This window comes from Perca flavescens, chromosome 14 (assembly GCF_004354835.1).
Source record: "Perca flavescens isolate YP-PL-M2 chromosome 14, PFLA_1.0, whole genome shotgun sequence".
In the NCBI taxonomy this organism is placed as follows: domain Eukaryota; kingdom Metazoa; phylum Chordata; class Actinopteri; order Perciformes; family Percidae; genus Perca; species Perca flavescens.
In genome coordinates this window covers 11,976,443-11,997,759 of record NC_041344.1, presented here as the reverse complement: position 1 = coordinate 11,997,759, position 21,317 = coordinate 11,976,443, and the positions used below count along the sequence as shown (strand labels likewise).

General features: G+C 41.2%; 1 protein-coding gene across 2 annotated transcripts in view; it reads right to left on the bottom strand.

The window, feature by feature from the left end:
- epha10 (EPH receptor A10) overlaps positions 1-21,317 on the bottom strand; it is a 167,676-nt gene that overhangs the window by 125,658 nt on the left and 20,701 nt on the right. Inside the window, exon 1 of one of the 2 annotated variants that reach the window (XM_028596649.1) lies at positions 2,328-2,397. The exons of the other annotated variant lie outside the window; for it this stretch is intronic. Within the exon in view, the coding sequence (XP_028452450.1) occupies position 2,328 (1 nt within the window). The 5' untranslated portion in view covers positions 2,329-2,397. Of the gene's footprint in view, positions 1-2,327; positions 2,398-21,317 lie in introns of those variants that run through there. 2 annotated transcript variants of the gene reach the window in all.

The window sequence follows — 21,317 nt, the reverse complement described above, 5'->3', positions numbered from 1 at the left end:
AATTTTTTTGTCCGTTTGGCCTCAGCCCTATATACAGTAGTACACACAAGACAAGGCTGACTTTTATCACTGATAGATAAAACACAGTCCCAGCCAGACGACAGATTACATATAAAGAGGAGAGCAGCCTAGTCTAATTTAACTTTACATGGGGAGCTTATGTAGAGAGCCTTTCTTACTTCAGGTAAGAAAAAAATCTAGTTGCTTGTGTTTTGATGTAAAATTTAGAAGACATTGGAGAAGAATATCAAAGAGCTTTTATCATAAAGTCTGAAAGAGTAGCATATAAAAAGATTCTGAAAAATAATGAATTAATACGACAAGGCACAGAAACCGCCCCAGTAATGGAGCAAAGGCTTTCTTGATGCCGGTCTTGAAATTCATAACTTTAGCAAACTTTCTCTGGTTTGTGCGATGTATTAAATGACTTGTTCAGCCCTGCCGATACACAAGGATGAGACAAGTTGACGGATACAAAGCACTGAGGGAAGACACAGCTGTAGGGGAGACGTGTCCTACAGCACTCAGGTCAAGTATTTCAAGTATTCAAGGGGTTTTAAGGGCTACCAATGTTAAGGCTTCTCATTCTTTCTGTCAAAAGTAAGTGCGTGTGCAACTCTTTAAATGAGAGTAAAGGCAGACTCATATGGCTAAATATTTTATCTGACTAGAGACAAAAAAAAGCAGAGAGAACATGATCTATATAACTGATAAACAAAAGGTATGTATAAATAGTGTACGACATTCTGTCAAAGACAAACAAAATCTGTCTCTGCTGAAACACAGCTGATGAATATACAATGTGGAACATAAGTATATTCTTACAAATGCAGACAATTTAAATCCCTCCCAGTGAGAGAGAGCCTCATTTCATAATTTGCATCGGTAGTGTTCCATAGCTTCATGGCAACATTAGCTCGGGCATTTGCTGTCCTCACAGCGACCTGCGGGCAACTCATCAGCCAGCCTACACCAAGGTAGACCACGGGGCTCAGGAAGCTCAACCTTTCCAAAGAGAGAGCACCCAGACAGGGATAAACACAAGCCAGTGATGCTCCACTGGGACAACTATTGTCCAGCCATTATCCTTCTTATACAACAGGAGAGTGGAGGAGAAACGAAAAAATGGAAAAAAGAAAACACTATTATCACAGCTTTAATAAGAAAATGTGTAATAAGAGACGTGAACGACTTGTATCTTGAGACTTGCGTTCACAGACTAGAGACTTGATTTTGACTTGACCTTATGACTTGAGATTTTACTTGGACACATCAGCATGACTTCAGACTCTGAACTTGAACCTCGACTCAAGACTTCTTGACAGATTTGAGATTTGACTTGGTAATGTCTTGACAGACTTTGACTCAAATTAATAAAGGGAGACTTGCTTTGACAGACTCAAGACCTAATTAGGACTTTTCTAAATGAATTGAGACCTGACCCCCCCCTCAGTAACTTGAGACTGGAATTGGCAGACTTAAGACTTAAGGTTGGACTTGTCTGTATGACTAGGACTTGTATAAATGACTTAAGACTTGTTTTAACAGAACGGAGACTTAACTTGGACTCGTCTATGTGACTTAATAATAATAATAATAATAATAATAATAATAATAATAATAATAATAATGTATACTTTATTAATCCTGCAAGGGGAAATCACAATGTTTTCACTCTGTTATTACACACATGCCTGAATTACACACACATGCTCAGTACCTAGACATGCACAAATGGAGAGATGAGGGAGCTGCCCATGGAAAGGCACAGCGAGCAGTTGGGGGTTCAGTGCCTTGCTCAAGAGCACCTTGGCAGTGCCCAGGAGGTGAACTGGCACCTCTCCAGCTACCAGTCCACACTCCGTACTTCGTTCCGTACGGGGACTTGGACCAGCGACCCTCCGGTTCCCAACCCAACTCCCTACTGACTGAGCCTGAATTGATGTCAGCAAATATATTGGCAACAACTGCCAATCTACAGTGTTCCCTGAGCCCATGGGGGACTTCTTAAAATGTCAAAACTTAAAGATATGCAAATCTTACGATGACATGAAGAGGAAGAAAAGAAGAGAAACTTTAAAACTGAGATGCTAAAAGGAAAATGGCTTAAACTATGGATTGATTGTCAAAACAGTGTCAATCAACTAATTTATTAATTGACTAATCGTTTCAGCATGACTATATATATATATTGTGATGTCATGAGAGGTTTTTCTTTGTAGCAGGTGGGGTGTAGGGCAGAGACAAGCCAAAATGTGGTTGCAGGTTTTATTTTAAGCAGTCTTTTCAGAAAATAGTCCAACGAAAAACAGTAACTCAAAACATACTTGGTTTAGCAAAGTCCTGGTAGCTTAGGTTATTTCCCCATGACCTCTGCTTTTCTTCTCTCTGCCTCTGCTCTCTTTGTCTTCTTCCAGTGCATGAGCACCTGCAGTAATCAACAGGTTGAGGCATTTGCACCCCCCTGTGCAGTGCATTCTGGGACTTGTAGTGTGGCTGGCGGCCATTTTGTCACTGGGTAGCCACTCCTGTAGAGGAAAATAGCATCCCTCTACCACACGTCCCCTTGTGATGCCACAGTATATATAAAAACCAGCGACCCTCCGGTTCCCAGCCCAACTTCCTACTGACTGAGCTACTGCCACCCCCACTTGAGTCCTGACTAGGACTTGTCTTAATGACTTGAGACTTGACTTGGTCTTGTCAGAATAAGCTGAGACCTGGCTTGAGACTTGTAACAGCCTAGAGACTTGACTAGGACTGGTCTTAATGCCTTGAGACTTGACCTGGACTTGTCCCAAAAGACCTCAAAAATCAGCTGTGATTTATAGAAATGTATATCTGTATATCTAGTAGCTACAAAATAAGTCAATCATCTTGAGAGACAGATGGTGGAGGGAAATGTAGGTAGGTATCCAATAGCTAAACAAGGCAGATTGAGATGAGAACTGTTTTAAACACTACTTAGCAAATGTAAAATAAAAAGTAGACGGTATGTATCCCTGAGTATTAGCAGGGGATAGTTTGTTGATCCCTAAGGAGAGAGACTGGTTCTTCATTTTCCCACTGAACTGAAATATTGAAGCAGAAGCACCCTTGAGGCTGGTTGGGATTTACAGTCTTGCTTGAGGACACTGAAGCAGGGTGGGAACATGGGACTTGGAGGGCCTGAATCTCAGCACTTTATATGAAAAATGATCTTCCTGTTTGCTACACCACCCTGCTGCTCAAAGACGTGGGAGGGAAGATAATATATAGTTCAACAGAAGCAGTACAGTAATGCTTCTGTAGGACCGATAAAAAAGGATAAATGGATGGGGATATGAAGTGTCACATAAAAAACACAAACAGGCACATAAAAGACAAATGCTGTGTATAAGCAGACACGCACACAAATCAGGAACAAAAACACACCCACACTACCTTCTGAGACAAATGGTGTCAGCGAACTTTGTCCCTGACACACACACACACACACACACACACACACACACACACACACACACACACACACACACACACACACACACACACACACACACACACACACACACACACACACACACACACACACACACACACACACCAGTTCTAACAGCAGAGCACATTAACTTCAAACAGGGCTCTCCTTTTAACAGAGTCATTGAACTTTCATACTGTGACATACTGTAGCGAGACTGGACTGTCCGCTCTCTAAAGCCCACCATGCAATTACCTACATGATGCATGACAATGGGACGAACACCTAAATGCTATCATGGTACAGCGCACGTGTCTCTTATCTTTACAATGTGCTTGATTTTTTGTTATATTAACTGTGAGTCTATGAGAATGTAGTAAAAAGTGCCCATCATAAGTTCCCACAGCTGAAGGGAATGTAATTAAATTGCTTGTTTTGTCCAACCAACAGTCAAAGCCCCCAAAAATATTGTATTGTAATGTATATGTATGAATGTCATTTTTTTCGTGATATTTTGGTTGATTTTAGACTATTTGAAGCAAAGAAATCTTTCTGTGTCATTGCTTTAGTATGCCCAGTTATGTTTGCTCTGAACATGTGTAATAAAACATAATAAAACTACTAATTCCATTAAAAAGGAATATAATGAAATATGATCCGACGTGCATGTAAGCTCTTGTTGAGACAGCGAGCGCAGTGGGCTGTAATACAGGGACTAATGCTGGGTTTTCAGTTTTGTGTGTAAGAAGGTCTATTCTGTGGGTTGATGATAAAGGTGCTAATCCTCTCACAGCTTTATATGGTATGGTAAAATCCTGAAATCCATGCTTGCTTGCAGTAGAAGCCTGTGTACATATGGGAAAAAAGGTGTTTTATGGTCATAATTCCTCTTTTTTACTTACAAAATGAAGACTTTCTTTGGCTGGCTTTTTGGGCAGACCAGAAAAAAAGGCAGGCTGCAATAACTGAGAAGAGCGAAGCAGTCAATGTTTCAACATCAGCAATGACAGTATAGAATGAATTTCTAAAAAAAAAAACTTTACCTATCAAGGCAAAATCTCCATGAAAGCAAACGCGACAGGTGCTGTTCAGAAATCACTCTCGTTGTTATTCTAGTACCTTGATGACAGCGACAACCTTTATGAATTCAACCCTCGAGTCAAGATACAGTACATAACATGGTACATAATGTCCACGTCGCTCTCATGTCCCTCTCTGTCCCCAGCACATCATTTGTCATTCTAGTCACTTTCCCACCTTATTTTCCTCATCTCCTCCCCCTTTTTCCCCTTCTCTCTACCTCTCTTGCAGTGCCAGTCTTGAATCTGAATGACCACCTGTTAAGGCAAATCGCTTCCAGCGGTAATAAAGCGAGTGTGTGTATGCATGTTTGTGTGTGCTCGAGGGAATGAAAGAAAAGAGTCATTGAGTGAGCCAGAGAGACTGCGAAAGCAGAGAGTGTGTTTGAGAAAAAAAAAATAGTAGAGGAGGAAAAAGCAAAATTCCGGCAAAGAGTGTGGACTGACTGTAAAAAGAAATAGAAAACGAGAACGACAGGTTGAGTCAGGCACCTAAGGAAGAAAAATATGCTATTAAAGTTATACCTGCTGCTACTGAATAAATACACACCTGCGGGGCGTTTGTATTGCAATACATTTCCAGGGAGTAAATATTCCTTCCTTTTTATTTCCCAGACGACACAGGATAAAGGAATGAGAGTTATAGAAAAATTGGGAACTTAACGGAAGATTGAACGAAAGCGAAGGACAGAGCAAAAGACAGAGCAAAAGAGAGAGAGAGCTAGAGAGACCAGAGGCCAAAGGAACGTATTTTCATTTGTAGGGTCTTGTAAAAGGTTGTAATTGGTTGTCTGGATTGATAAAGTGGGAGCGCTGAGAACGCTGTCAGGTCTTATTGTTACGACAGAGTGGCTGCAAGGTACAGGCCTGAGAACAGTGCTTTACTGGTAACAAGACTGGAAGTCAAACTTCTGCAAAGAAGAGCAAAGCAACACACAGCAAAGACTAAAGAAAAGATTAAGAAAGATTTAGAACGAGATGGGGTGATATATGAATATCAGATTTAATTCTGAAACAACTGCACTTATCAAAGAATGTCTCAGGTTACATTTAGGACAGAAATCAAAAATACCCTATTCTCTTCTGTGTCTGTTGGCTCAGGTTCAGGAAAGCCACTTTAGCAAAGGGATGAGCTGTTTAAAGGGACGAGTGGACCATGCAAGTAGAACCTATTTAAAGGATGGACAGAGTGGTAAGTGAAGAGACAAACGCAGATACCACTTCAGGAACAGTTACGGGCACTAAAAGCAAAGTGCTGAAAATAAAACCAGGCAAACATGCTGGTGAAAGAGACTCTTGCAGCAGATATAAAAATAAAAAGAGAAGAGACGGAAAAGAGTGAGAGGAAAAAAAGATGATGAAAGAAATGCTTAAATATTGACACAATGTATCCACCATACTGGAATGACTCAGCTCTCCATTTTTTGGGTCATGGCCTTGCTGCCAATAGAGTCTGCCGGGCTGGATGCCACAATGAATACATCGGCGACAGTAATAGGCCAAATCATATGTATGAAAAATAGGAACGGACAGTTGATTTACAGTGTTGCCTCTTCATCATTTAAAGCATTAAACATGACACAAATAATTTACTTCTGAAAAGAGCAATTTGCGACATCAGTAGTTTTAATGGAGGCAGCAATATGGAGCTCCAAAGGGGCTTTATTCACTGATAGCTGGTTCCTGAACACTATCCTCCTTGCATGAAACAACTCGCCTGCAGCACTCAACTAAAACTTTTAAGAGACATCCTGGCAGTATATGTTCAGTTTCAAGGCTTTGTACAGGGAATGGATCTGCTATCTCGTGCCGATGAATGCATGATCATCTCTCCCTTCTACAAGACTAGACAGTGAATAACAATGATTTGTCAAAAAGTGCAACCTTGCTGCCTTAGAAGTAAATGAATATAGGTGGAGAGAATATCCCCTGGCAGAGAAGTAACAAGGGCTAGGTTTGCTTGGTTAGTGTAGAAAGATGTAGATTTCTTCTGCTTCCAAACTCGTTTAATATCCGACACACCAAGATACAGATATATCTAACATATCACCCCATCCCCATGTGATGAGCATTCATGTCTTGGTCATGTTGCTGGGTGATCACCAATCACCTAGTCTATATCCACAACGTTCCACTTCCGGGATTCCCCCGTTGCAGACGGAAATTCCGCCGGATTTCACTCGTTTACGCCGGATATCCGTGACCTTGGGCTTTCTTTGTGTTGACATTTAAACTATTAGACTATGGTTAACTGCTCCTCAGATCTCTGCAGGGTAAATCCAGACAGCTAGCTGGACTATCTGTCCAATCTTGAGTTTTCTGTTGCATGACTAAAACTACTTTTGAACGTACACATGTTCCACCAAAACAAGTTCCTTCCTGAGGCTATTTTACAGAGGCGCATTTTGCAGAGGCGCAATGAGAGACTAACAATCACCCAGCCTTGCTCGACTCAACCTCCTTGGGTGGCAATGTTATTTGTGCCTCTACACCCCCTCAATCTACTAGACTAGACTGTGCATAGCAGAGATTTGTCAAAAAGTGCAACCTTGCTGCCTTTAAAGCAAAATCAAAAGCATCATAGTGACAAAAAGGTTTTTATTCCACTATACGACAAGGCCAATAAGAGGGCTTTTGAAAAACAATAGACCTTGAGTTGCACTTGTTAAATAAAACAAAGGATGCCTGACAACTACCGTTTTGTCCCCAAATAACATCTTTTCAACACTTGAACCCTGAAAAGAAGTAACAATTTCCAATGTGTTTTTATTAAGTAACAAGCATGATTTTGATTTCCTCTGGCTCTTATGCAACCAGATATCCATATGTCATGGTGTCTATGCCCTTTTTAAGGATGTTAAGAAAATCTACAGTGAGTATGCCTATATGTGGTGCTCAGTGAGGCAGCTTTAAATGTGCTTGCATAATGCAAGTGCTCAAAGAGTCCATGACTACACATTTTGGGAGGAAGAGTGCATATGGGCTGCATCTTAAAGATTACAGATGAAAACTAGTTGAATTAACTCAAGTGGGGTATGTATGTGTAAACACATGGACGGCTGCATTGCTAGAGCATGAGTACACAAGTGTTAGATCACTTTGCACACCAAATAAGGAACGTTGCTTTATTACAGTCCGTACCAAATTAAAAATATCACGCATATTTGTCCGTAAATCTCAAAAGGTTCTATAAAAAACTAGACTGAAAATGTCACTGAAAGCAGATTTAATAGAGAGAAGCAAATCTTCCCTCTTGCAATGAAACACACACACACACACACACACACACACACACACCATAATCGCAGATCTAACAGCAGAGCACATTAACTTCAAACAGGGCTCTCCTTTTAACAGAGTCATTAAACTTTCATACTGTGACATACTGTAGCGAGACTGGACTGTCCGCTCTCTAAAGCCCACCATGCAATTACCTACATGATGCAGGACAATGGGACGAACACCTAAATGCTATCATGGTACAGCGCACGTGTCTCTTATCTTTACAATGTGCTTGATTTTTTGTTTTATTAATTGTGAGTCTATGAGAAAGTAGTAAAAAGTGCCCATCATAAGTTCCCACAGTTGAAGGGAATGTAATTAAATTGCTTGTTTTGTCCAACCAACAGTCAAAACCCCCAAAAATATTAAATTTACAATTCAAGTGATAAGGAACAAATCTTAACTAATTAAAACCATGCATGCAGGACCGTTTTTTCAGCAAATGCAGCATTGTAATGTACATGTATGTATGTCATTTTTTTTGGGGATAACTTGGTTGATTTTAGACTATTTGAAGCGAAAAAAATGTGCCATTCTTTTCTGTGGCATTACTTTGGTATGCCCAGTTATGTTTGCTCTGAAAATGCGTAATAAAACATAATGAAACTAATAATTCCATTAAAAAGAAATGTACTGTAATGAAACATGATCCGATGTGCATGTAACTATATTCTCTTGTCACAGTGACTAGCTCCAATCTTAACCTTTTTAAGTGCATAAGACTGTTTCAAATGTCCCAAACAAAATGGCATGAGTGGCATTCTGCACACACAAACCCTTATGGTGTTACATGCACTTCTACAGGTTTGTACAAGCTGAATTTCTACATGCATAATATAAGTGAACCTGCATCAGCATACAGTATGTCATGCATGACTGGGCTTAAAACTTTAAATTCCAGCATTTATCAGATATATGTACATGACTGTACGCCTGTGTGTTTAAATTCCCATGGACACAAAGCCCTGGTTTGAATTATGGGAATGCCTTACTTGCAAGCCTTTCAGAGGACTGTTAAATAATGAAAGTGTGTATCTTTGCACTGTGCCACTACTTCCTCCATCTTCTCCTTTAGACTCTCCTCAGTCCAGCCAGCCAGCAGACTGCATTATTTAACTTGACACTCATGCAGGCCACTATCTCGAATAGAGCCTACCAGGGCCTTATAGTTGGATCAAGTTGGTCAGTGTGACAGATAGAAAACATGGTAAGACAGGGAGGGTAAAGAGAGAATCATAGTGTGCATGACGCAAACATTTTTGTTTTTCTTCTCTTGTCAGAAGAACACACCCTCATCTGTTGTGTCCTCTCCCCTCTATACAACCCTTACTAGAAGTCCAGAACTCTTTATCCCCTTTCTCCTTCCTTTCTCCGATTCCCTCCATTTTTCCACTCACCTGCCTTCACCTTTTTCATTCTTTCTGCCCTCCCTTTTCTACCATTTACCCTCCCTTGCTCCCTCCATCCCTCCCTCTCTCTTATGAATAAGTGAGTGAGGTAAGGGGAGGGCAGAGCAGAGCAGTTACATAATTGCAGAAGGTTTTGTGCTGACTTTGTTTTCACTCTGGTTCAATTTGAGAACCACTTTAGATTAAATTAGGTCATCTTCTTCCACATTCACCTCTCCTCGTCTCTTTTATTCTCCCTCTCCATGCTTCGCTTTTTTCCCCGCCCCTCTTTCTTATATTCACTGACCGGTGAAAGAAGGAGAAGCACCTGCAGCCATGCTGATGTGCACAGAGATGACTGGGGGTGTCAACATGCATATACAACCATATCCACAACATAGCTTATATTTTTTATTGTTTTCCTCCAACTTCATTTTTCTCCTACATACATACATACATACATACAGCACTCACCTTAGGGTTCAAAGTCTCCACAGAACTAAAGAAATGAACACATACCACACAGACTGTGTTACAGAGACATAACAGCATTCATTTTATCATTTTAGCAAACACCCCACCGTGCAGAGGTAAACAAAACACACCACCTAGTCTCACACACACACACACACACACACACACACACACACACACACACACACACACACACACACACACACACACACACACACACACACCTTTCCAGAAAAAACTTCATAGAGAGATGAATGTCTTAAAAACATTCATTGTTTTAAGACCTCTGTGTAAAACCATGGGTGAACCAGCAAGCCCCCCCCAAACTATTTCCCTTACAAAGCACTTCTATTGCGATCGGAACATTCAATTTCAGAAAGCCTTGACTGTGTTATTCAGGACTTATAAATGTCAAACATAACAAACCGCAACAACATCAACAGGTCTCAGACGTAGCTGCTGTTATTCATCTTTAATTGACGATGACTGTCCCCCCAGTGGAAATGCTTGCCTCCAGCAAGAACTCTATTCTTCTCACCTCTCTGTCCATTGCAACATTTGCTGGTTTCTACATCAGAAGTCCCCAGAGACCCTCCAGTAGCTCTTCTGGTGCTGGTGTGGTGTTTACACGTTATCCAGCTGACTAGCATGGCAAGCTAGCGTTAGCTCGGTAATAACTAATAAAGCAGGGGTGGTATACTTTGCAAGACTAAAGACACGGTTTTATTCCCTCGCCTTTTTTGGCCCATTCGTTTTTCAATCTGTTATGTATATATTATGTGCTTTGTCCCATATCAGTTATTGTTGACAAATATAATAGTGTGTGGTGTATAAACGAAATTAACTTGCACTTACTACAATGATGGTAATAATTTAATGAATAAGTGTGTGTGTGTGTGTGTCTGTCTGTCTGTCTGTCTGTCTGTCTTGTCTGTATCTGCTATTTGGGTTACTTACCTTTACACAACTATTAACCTTAACAGTAAGTATGCATGTATTGAGTTAATGTAAATTAATGCTTTTTTTTATCCGATTCATCGATTAATCGAAAAAATTATGGACAGATTAATCGATTATTAAAATAATCGTTAGTTGCAGCCCTAATTTAAAATGTTCCTAAACATTTATTCTGGTCAAGGTATCCGTCTTTCTGCAAGCAACAGCCAGCAGTTATGTAGAAAGATGTAGATTTCTTCTGCTTCCAAACTTTTTCATATCCGACACACCAAAATACAGATATATCTTATATATCACCCCATCCCCATGTGACGAGCATGCATGTCTTGGTCGTGTTGCCTTGCTCAACCCGACCTTCTTGGGTGTTATTTGTACCTCTACACCCCCTTCAATCTAAAGCACTCAGCACCATAATTGACTGTTTCCCTGGGGGTAAAACCATAGGTACATATTTGCATCTATATCTATATGTATAAAAATAAATAAACACAAAGTACACACAAATACACAGCACACACTTTGTATCATTACCTTGTCTCCAGGCTTCTATCTCACCCTTACTGTCCCCTGCCTCCATGAACAGTAATGTAAAAGACATTTGCTTCTATATGGGCAGGCTGCTGGGCTGCCTTCCATCCTCTAATAGTCTCACATCAACTCATTTCAAATAAACTCTGTCTTACGGCCATGACAGCAGTATAATGTTTTGAAAATGCAGCAGTTAAAGTAGGTTAATACATATGCATTAGCCATCTGGTGAGTAGGACAGTCAGAGTGGATTATTTCACATTCAAGAATGAGATAACCTTACTTTAAGCCGACTTAATGTTATGCTTAAGCATTTTTTTAGGGTGTGTCCTCCACTGATGCAATGTTTTAGAATACATAAATGCACTAAAGAATCCCCAGATTCTGTGACAATACATTTTAGAATGACTCTTGGATTGCTTTACAAAATGAAAACATCTAAACACACACACACACACACACACACACACACACACACACACACACACACACACACACACACACACACACACACACACACACACACACACACACACACACACACAAATATATAGGGAAAAATAAATATGTAACATACATGTTAGAACCTCAGCAGATAAAACCAAAGTTAACTGGATGGCTAGAGACACCCAGGATAAAAAGAGAAAAATGTTTTTTGTGATTTGGGTGAACTAATCCTTTAAGCTTTATAACAGTGCTAAATGATCCTTAATAAATCCTCGATATATTATAATATCAGTAACATATTGATATGTCACCACGTCCAGCTTTTTCCTTACTGAAGGCTTTGATTAGAGATTCCTAGCTCTGAAGGCATATTAAACACTTCTGTGTAAGTCAGTGACAAAATCCACAAAATAAAGTCAGCACTCTGCCAGCTTCAGGCATCTTGCAGCACTCTCCTTTGTCATCACCTTCTGTCTTGTCTTTTACCAGAAGCCACCCCATGTGTCTCATAGCTGCCCTCAGGCAGACACTCCTCACCCTACCCGTCCTCTTTAATTCTCCCTCTGTGTCTCTCCTTGTCCTGTTCCCCTCTCTTCCTCTGCTTTACCTTGAGCGACATCACCACCTCGCTACACCCACTATCTATTCATCTTTACTCTCTCTTCCTACCATCAGAGTTGTGTCAGCACCACGCCTGTGGACCCATACAGCCTTTGCCCGGCTCCCCGCAGGCCCAGCACCCATTATCCCCTGCATTGATCTTTGCTGCATCGATGAGTGATAGCGGCAACGGACGCAGAAGAGATAGGGTGAAAGAAGAATGGGTAGACGGACGGACAGATGAATGTGGAAAATGGAGGGAGACTGGAGGACTGGAGATGAAATGAGGTGAGTGATAGATTGAGCAAGGCGGATAGAGTGAAGAGAAGCAGGAAAATACAGAAGAGGTAAAGAGTGGAGGGATAAGATGATGGAAGGAAGGAGGGAGGGCATTGTGGGACCATTCGTCAATAGCCAGCAGTGCGACCTTGGAGATCGATGGGACCGACAGCCAATTAGTCAATGGGCTCCATACCTAGCCCTGCTACGCAGGGACAGAGAGGAGAGAGAGGAAAAAGAAAAGACGGCTTGGTCATAGCCGTCAATAGGCCAGAAAAACAGACTGCCTGTCCGCTCTGACACCAGTCCAGTATAAATGGCACTAAAACACAATGGAGGAGTGAAGGGTAATAGTGATAGAAAGAGAAAAATGAAAAGACTGGTGCTGTCATTTTTCTTGGGATGACTTTACTCTTCCAAGAGTAAAGTCATCCCAAGAAAAATTCCACTCTTCCACTTCCAAGAAAAAAAGTGCACTAACACAACACTGAATCTTATCTAATTATTACACGTTGTTGCACCCCTCATCTGTCCATTTGATCTAATCCATGTTCTCTTTCTATTTCTATAGAGCAATGTATAAAACGTTTGTTTATGTTTAAGCCCTGTAGCAGCTGTAGGAGTTATCGATCTTGTCCATCAGGAGCAGGGGATGAAACAGTGGGACATAGTTATAGAGCCACAACGTTTGTAGAGGGAAGAGGTTGGAGAGGATAGCTTAGAGCTGAAGATCTTTGCCAGATGGGTTCGGTCGGGTCCGGGTCTTAGTCGGGTCAGGTCTTAATTTCTATAATTTTACACGGGGCTCGGGCTCAAGCTTGCGCTCCGGGTTGCGCGGTAAATGAGCGGTCGGGTGATGCGTTTCAATTAGTGTGAAGATGGAGGTGGAGGACTTATTTTATTTCTTTGTTCCAACTTCCAAGTGGCCTATAGCCGACGTTAGTCATAAATAAATAATGTTAAAGAATGTATAAATTACTCATTCTTGACAAAAGGCAAAAGAGCTGTGTGCGAGCGCACTTAGAATAATGTCAGGCTGTATACGGGTTTGGGCTTTTAAAAAGCTGTCAATCAAAATCTATTTGTTGGGTTCGGGCCAAATTCTGTCGGGCTCTGGCCTTGTCAAGCCTAACATTTAAGGCCCGATTACAGCTCTAAGCTGGTTCACCAACATCAGACTTTGATATGGGAGACCATTGTTCTGGCTGGTCTTCAATATATCCAAGTTCTCCCACACTACACCACTACTCTGCACCCTGCAATGCCTACCGGTGGCGCCAACCGTGCTGCAAATGGCTCAGACCAATCCAACATCCAGGACATGGTCAGACCATACACCCCAGCCAACTGGTTTCACCCTAAAGTTTCTGTAGTAGAATAGTGCCATTGAGCTCATTGCAGACAACCTTTTAATGATCTGGTTGTGCAGCTGGTAATATTAGATTCATATCAGATGGGAGCTCATCAGCTAAATCAAGCTGGTTGTTCCACAAGAGACCTGCTGCAGTCACTCTGATACAAAGACACAAAAATAAAAATAAATAAAATCTAGGGACCCACACAGAGCTGAAAAGCAAGTGCTAGAATTTGGAAGAATGTAGAAGCGCCATTAGATTCTTGATAACCACACAAATGCACACACACATACACACAAGGACGACTCCTTGGGAAATCATGGTTATTAATTATCAAGCCAAGGCGATAAATAAATAATGCAGAGTGGAGCAGCGGTAGTACACTGTGAGTGGTTAGAATGCCAGATTGTGCCAAACCACAGCAGCAGCAGCAGTAGTAGGTCAGTAATTAATGAAATCAAAGAGCTGCTCTAATGAGAGACAAAGAGCACTTCCCTTACTGATGACTCCCTCCCTCGGGTAAACAAGAACCCAATAGGACAGAATACAAAAACAGGCAATCAGTGCACACTGATAGTTTGGTCTTAAAAATGTGCACACACACATACACTCAAACAGATGAGTGAACACACCCTGTAAACAGTTATGTTGCAAACACACAGGGGCAGAGTGAATACAGTTTAGTCACAAACGCACACACAAATTAACTAAAATCTTTCCAGTCCTGTGAGAGGGCCCAGCCAGCTTATGCTCCTCATTTGTACCACTGGCTGTTAAGCGCCACAACCCCATCATTCGCACCCTCCTCCTCCTCACCCTTCCACCAGCCATTATCCCATTTCATTTCTCCACAGCCAATTGTTTATTTGCTTATCGCTGCACAGATAATGGAACAGAATTAATCTGCTAATTCCTCATTTTTGAACGGACCAATTCTACTGTTTATGTAAATGGGCAGTAAAGCCGGACTGCTTCTCCAGCGCTGGCTGACTGGAGGATTTAATTATCAGAGCTAATTACTTGTTTTCCTATAACTGTTAACCACAGGGCTGCCACCACCGCTGCTACTATACTTTCCTGGGTGCTAATGCCTGAGGCGGCCATTGCTTTTACGGGATGGACCGGGTGGTGAGAGAACAGCGCAGGAAACAAGGATGTCTTTTCTCAGCTTGACATTTTAAATTATCAGTTTGTCGTCTGTCTGAGTAGGGGTTTGTGACTTTGCTGTGAGAGCAGGTATTAATTTGTGTCTGGCTACAACAAAACTGTCTGCAGTTGGAAATCTGTATGACATTTACTTTTATACGTGTGCCACTTCCTGTTGATTATTGATTTGAACACTGGAACCACGTGCTACTCCTTTTAATTTAGATTTTTTTTAAATTACAAACCCATAGGTACACTTACTTGATTATCTATGCCAATATATCATCAGTAAATATACCATTACTATACAAATCTAGTCACACAGACTTATTTTCCCTCTGCTGCGGTACTCACACAGAGTCCCCGTTTACATCCACTTCAACAAATCAAAGTAGAAACGTGACTGACACACACACACACACACACACACACACACACACACACACACACACACACACACACACACACACACACACACACACACACACACACACACACACACACACACACACACACACACACACACACACACACGTAACTCTGGGGACAGCCGTGTGTCTTTTTGACTACATTGGTACGCATGTGTTCATTTACAAATACCTGGAGGTGTGTGTGGTAATCAAGCCAATACCATATCCTCAGGAAAGACATGAAGTGAGCAAGAGATGCAACATGTTGAGTGATAAAATCTGCAGATGGGGCCTTAGGTAATTATAGTTCATCAATATGACAACTCAGCTCTCACTAATCATGCCATTAATACACACACACACACACACACACACACACACACACACAATAACAGAATTTTCATAATAAGCCCTGACTAATGGGGCAGAGATTAAAATATCGCAAGGTTGTTTTTTTTCCTAAATTCTGTCATCTACAGTGTAATGGGATATTCAGGTTTATTTAATGCTTAATGCCTTTACGTTTTTTTCATTGAGAACATTATGTGGCTAGTGAGTGATGTGGAACTCTGAAGTAGATTTTTCAAATTTATTTTACATGCACTTACACAAAGCACAAAAAGTAACAATTATATAAATTTAGATATTTGAGCTGGCTTCCCAGCCTTTAAAACAGCTAATTAACCTGTGTATTTATCATAAAAATCACAATGTAATGAGGAACTCTTTTCACTAAGTAGGCGATGTGTGTAAAAATGACCATAATCGTTCCTGAATCTCAACTAAATTTTTATTATTGTAACCATGACGACGAAGCTCCCCCTAAGTAGTGTTTTTAAACCAAACCATAGTCTTTCCAACCTAACAAAGTCATTTTTGTGCCAAAACCTGAAAACATTGGGTTGTTTTGCACCATTACATCTTAATTACGCATACACACAGACACACACAGACACACACACCGCTGCCCTGCAGTTGACTTACTGATGCCTGAGGGTTAAAGGTCAGCTGTCCTTCCTGACACCTTGTATCGAACAATCACAACGGTCAGCCCAGAGCTCCGTGGGGGTCTTGGCCTATCGAGTCAGAGGTTGTCTCGACGTGGACAAGCAATACAGGAACCAATCAGAGCGGCTAGATTTGATCTAATGTATGTACATCTCATTTTACAACCAGAAAGCCTTCAGGCATTTTTAAGCTACATGTGCAAATCATGGATTGACATAGGCATTTCATCGTGAGGTGCTTTTAGCAACCTAAACAGATGGATGTAAAGGGTTTCGATACGGGGAGAAAACCTCAGGCACAGTCAGATGCTCATGTATGAGATTTTAAAGAAAAACAGACGAGGACAACAATCCAGAATGCCGGAAGGTTTAAACTCATTCACAGTATCAATTTTTACAAACAAGCCTTACTCTGTTGTACTGTGTCTATTCTATTTTTTCAAGTAAGGACACAGTTTGCAGTCCGATTACTTATGTATTTTCTATCACACTGCTATATAATAACCTGTGTGAGCACACTTTGACACCATTTACAGCACACTCCTGCCCACACCATTTACTGCACACTATTTCAGAGTGTGCAGTCACTATTGGGTTAAACTTCCACGGCTCTGGACTTAAGGGAGCAGTTAGCTGTGTGAAGGAGGTCCTTCATCTGCCACAGACAGCTTATGGCCATGTTATAGTCGGCTAGAGCGGAAAGAACGGACGGAGGGCGGGAGATATCAAAGGGGGGGACAGAGGGGTGGTTGTGGTAGTGGGGGGCAGAGCGATGGGATGACAGAGGGTTGAGATGATGAGGGCAGAGCGGGGTCATGATTCCATGACTGCTGGAGCCCTTCAGAGGCGAGCAGCGTGGCACATGGCATCGCTAATGAAATCTGCGCATTCACTCCACTGGCAATGAGAAATGGGCGGGGTGGGATGAGGGGAGAGAGGTGGAGAGAGTAATGTCAGTGGGGTGAAAAAAAAAAGGATGTTTGGTAAAAAAATAAAAGACTGAGGCGATTAAAAAATAATGAAAGGTGGAGGAGGACAGACATAAGAGAATGAGTGACAGAGGAAAAGAGGGCAGAAGACAATGAGAAAAAGAGAGAGGGAGGCTCATCTCCATCCTCCCTGATAACAGGCAGATTTGAATTTAGGGCCCAGTGCCTCTCATGGAGCCCCTATAAATAGGGACGAGGAGCAAACACCAGGCAATTTTGCTGCAACACCAAACACAATGCCTGATTGAGGGCAAATTAAAATGCAAATGCAACACTTCCATTTTTCCAGATTTCACCTGCATGATAAGCGAAGGACCTCCGTTTCTTTCATAAAGTGTAGGTGTGTATGTGTGTGTTAGTGTGTGTTTATGCACAAGTGTGTATATTTGTTTATCAAGTTTGAAATGAGAGGAGACAGGAGGGAGACTGGAGGTGAGGTTGTATAAACAGATTAGATTCAGTATTGTCCTCTCTGAGCTGCATTTCAATCGTCATCCTCGCTGCCTTCCGTACTGCCCTTGTCGGCTACAGACCTTCAATAGGATTTAACCTAATGAGCATTTTCTAAAGAACAGCAAAAACTAATTTAAAATAGGATATAAGAAAACAATTTGAAGCAACAAAATGATTAAAAAGGGGTTTGTTTGACAAGTTGTGACATAAAAAGTCCACCCACAAGATCTAAGAATACAATTAATTTCTAGACCTTAAGTCAAAAATGTGATCACAGAGAGGAAATTTAGAAGCATTTAGCAATTTAAAAAAACGGCATTAATCAGCTTTTAAGAACACAAAAGTGTTTAATGGCTGAGAGATTCTGCTTTTGCCCGTTAATTGTTACAAAGCCACCACTTCACCATATGAATTCAAACCTTTCCAAGTCACGGGTCAGAAACACATTCAACCGCTGTGGGCACATGGTCCCTATGAGCAGGTGGTTTGTAGTTCAAGCCAAGCACAGGGCAAATGTTGTGCTGCCCGGTGACCAATGGTTACAATGTTTGAGTCATGGCAGAATCACAAGCCATTTGCATTTGTCAGACAGATAGGGTTCGGTTTTTTTACCATGCAGGGAGAGGAATAGGCAGCAATGACGGAGAGAGAAGAATAATAGTCAGAAAATAAAGAGGAAATGCAAAACACAAAGGAAACGAGAGCAGAGAGAATGACAATCAGAAAGACAAAATGATAGACAGGCAGAAAGAAAATGTAGCAACTAAACAAAACAGCCTTTACTTTGAGCCACTCTTTGATAAACTGAGCTGAATTTTTCATCAGCTTCCATTCTCAGGGGGGTGCTGGGCTAAAAGCAAGCCTTCTCTGTGCCCTCATACTGTATGTGTCTGCCTGTGTGGGTCTATTTGTAGCAAGAGTAAAAAAAAGAAATAAAAAAAAGAAATTTACATCTGTAGGCATGTAACATGTGTTCTGTAAATTAGGTAATGTGACCTTTTTCAGCCTCTATATACATACATACATACATACATACATACATACATACATCGTCACAGATTTTCAAAATATGGGAAAAAGAGAAAGGGAAGATGACTCAGTTTACAAGGACATGCTAATATAGTCACTATTAACTTTGACTCTGTGCTGTTGGGTATTTTCTGAGCTCTCAGCTACTTTTCAGTCCCAGAGCAGGCTTGGTGAGAAACAAAAGAATGACAAAAGAAAAAAAAAAGAAAAGAAAAGAAAAAAAAACAGCAGACAATGTCCACATTGAAAAATGGACTTTGTCACAAGTTGGAATCGTGAGCCAACTTGGAAAAAAAAAAAAAAACAGTTTGAATGACTAAACTAGATCACCACCAACTCTGTAAAAGGTAAAAATATTCTACTACCTTCTTTTATTTGTGCTGCTGGACTTCTGAGATTTGTGTCTTTAAGGAACGGTTTCTCTCTTCAGCTACTCCAGAGACTGATGCTGGAAGAAAAGTGCTCTCAGTCAACTTGGCTTGATAAATGGCGGTAAGTGCGTTAATTAAAGCTTTAGTGCGTAACTTTTTGATATTAATGAACATCCGTTACATTCAAGCCATTGCCAAATGAGTTGCTACAAAGCTAATTAAGACCATCAGCTCCACACAACTCTCTCTGTATTTCTCAGTCTGGCTATGTTCAGAAGATTGTGTCGTCCGTTGACTTCCCCACGCAGAAACTCGAGTGAAGATAATTACCTCTTCTGAAGAGTCCATCATGTTTTTTTAATCTTCCGTGTCCTCCTTGCACACTAGCAACTGCGTCGAGGAGGGGTGGGGGCTGTGCGTTATCACGGAAGGCTGTATCATGTGGACGCACCAACAGTTTTGTTGGCATTACTTAGAATTCCTCATGGGGGCGACAGAAACTACGCACTATAGCTTTACCTCGAGTCAGGCGTCTTGAGTGGTGCTGTCACTCTGCGTCATTAACATCCACAAAACGTCCCAGAAGGACACAAATAAACGTGAGTGTGCACAACTCAACAGGACTATATAAACAAACAAAAACCCATGTATGACGCTTGAAGTTTGCTGAAAAAGCCCCAAAGTGGCTGTTTGCTTCAGTAATGCAAGTTGACTGCCAGTGCTACAGTCTGTGTGCTGGAGAAAAATTATTCAATTCTTCAGCACGGGAAAACAATTACATTCCACAAACTGGTAACCAATTTACATTCACATGTAAATCCGCACAATCGTGGCCAATGAATTGGCTTCATTAAGTCCTTTAGTGGCATTTAGTGATTTAGTGGCAGGCTCCTTCAAACGACCTTCCAGCAGAGTCCATTACTTTACCCCCCCCCTCCTCCAAACACACACATACACACACTCAAGACTTCTGAGAGGCAGGTAATTCGCCATTAACTCAAGCCACTCAATCCCTGAAACACTGCCAAGTTCAATTGTGTGAGCGAGTTAGATGGAGAAAGAGAATGCGAAAGAGAATGAGAGAAAGAGGGAGAGAGAGACAGATGGAAAGAGCAATTGGGAGAGAGTGACAGAGTGAGAAAAAGGACGAGAGGGAGGAAGGCACTTGATTCTGCCACTTCCTGCACAAAAGCATCCCTTCCCATCTGCCCTGGAGAGAGTATTCCAGTCACCTCAGCTCCATACGAGTCAGACCATCTGACCACCACTCCAGCATTACATCATCACAGAGATGCACACAGAGACATTCATTAATGCATGTATAATCCTCTCTGAAAAGATGAGAAATAAATAAACATGTACAAAAGCACAGTAAATAACTTCACAGAACAAACAACACAAAATGGTTTTCTTCTGATGTGTTCACATTGAAACTCAAGTGCAAAAACCGGATGTTTAAGACTGAACAGCAAGCACACAAACAAAAACACCGTGCAACCACACAACAGAAAATAGGGGAAATTGCCTGCATCACTGTCACCCTCATAATAACCCTTGGTAACCCCATTAAAATCAATTCATCCATGGAAGGTGTACCCAACACACACGCACCCACACAGAAACAGAGCTAAGAGTCACTAACCACACACAGCAAATGTGTTAAATGTGAGGGCAAACCAATTACAACACACACACAGCTAATAACTATAGTTAGCATGTAGCTACAGCCTGGACCAAAGATAGATACTGAAAACCTGTGTAATTGTTTCAGAGCTTAAGCTGCAGAGGAAAAGAAAAGCTTGTCAATATTTTATATCAAACATACATTTTTCTCATATTGACACTACAAGGCCAAAATAGAGTGTGCTTATAGTGTTAATTTATGTGCGTGCGTGTGTGTGTGTGTGTGTGTGTATGTCTGAGGTACAGCACAACATGACATTGTAAATCATGCAATGTGTCAGCAGTGCATGAATTACAGGTGAGATGGAGCAGAAAAGGCAATTTTGTTTTATGTTATTGACGTTTAAATTACATACATGTAAATGCCTCCCTATCTTGTC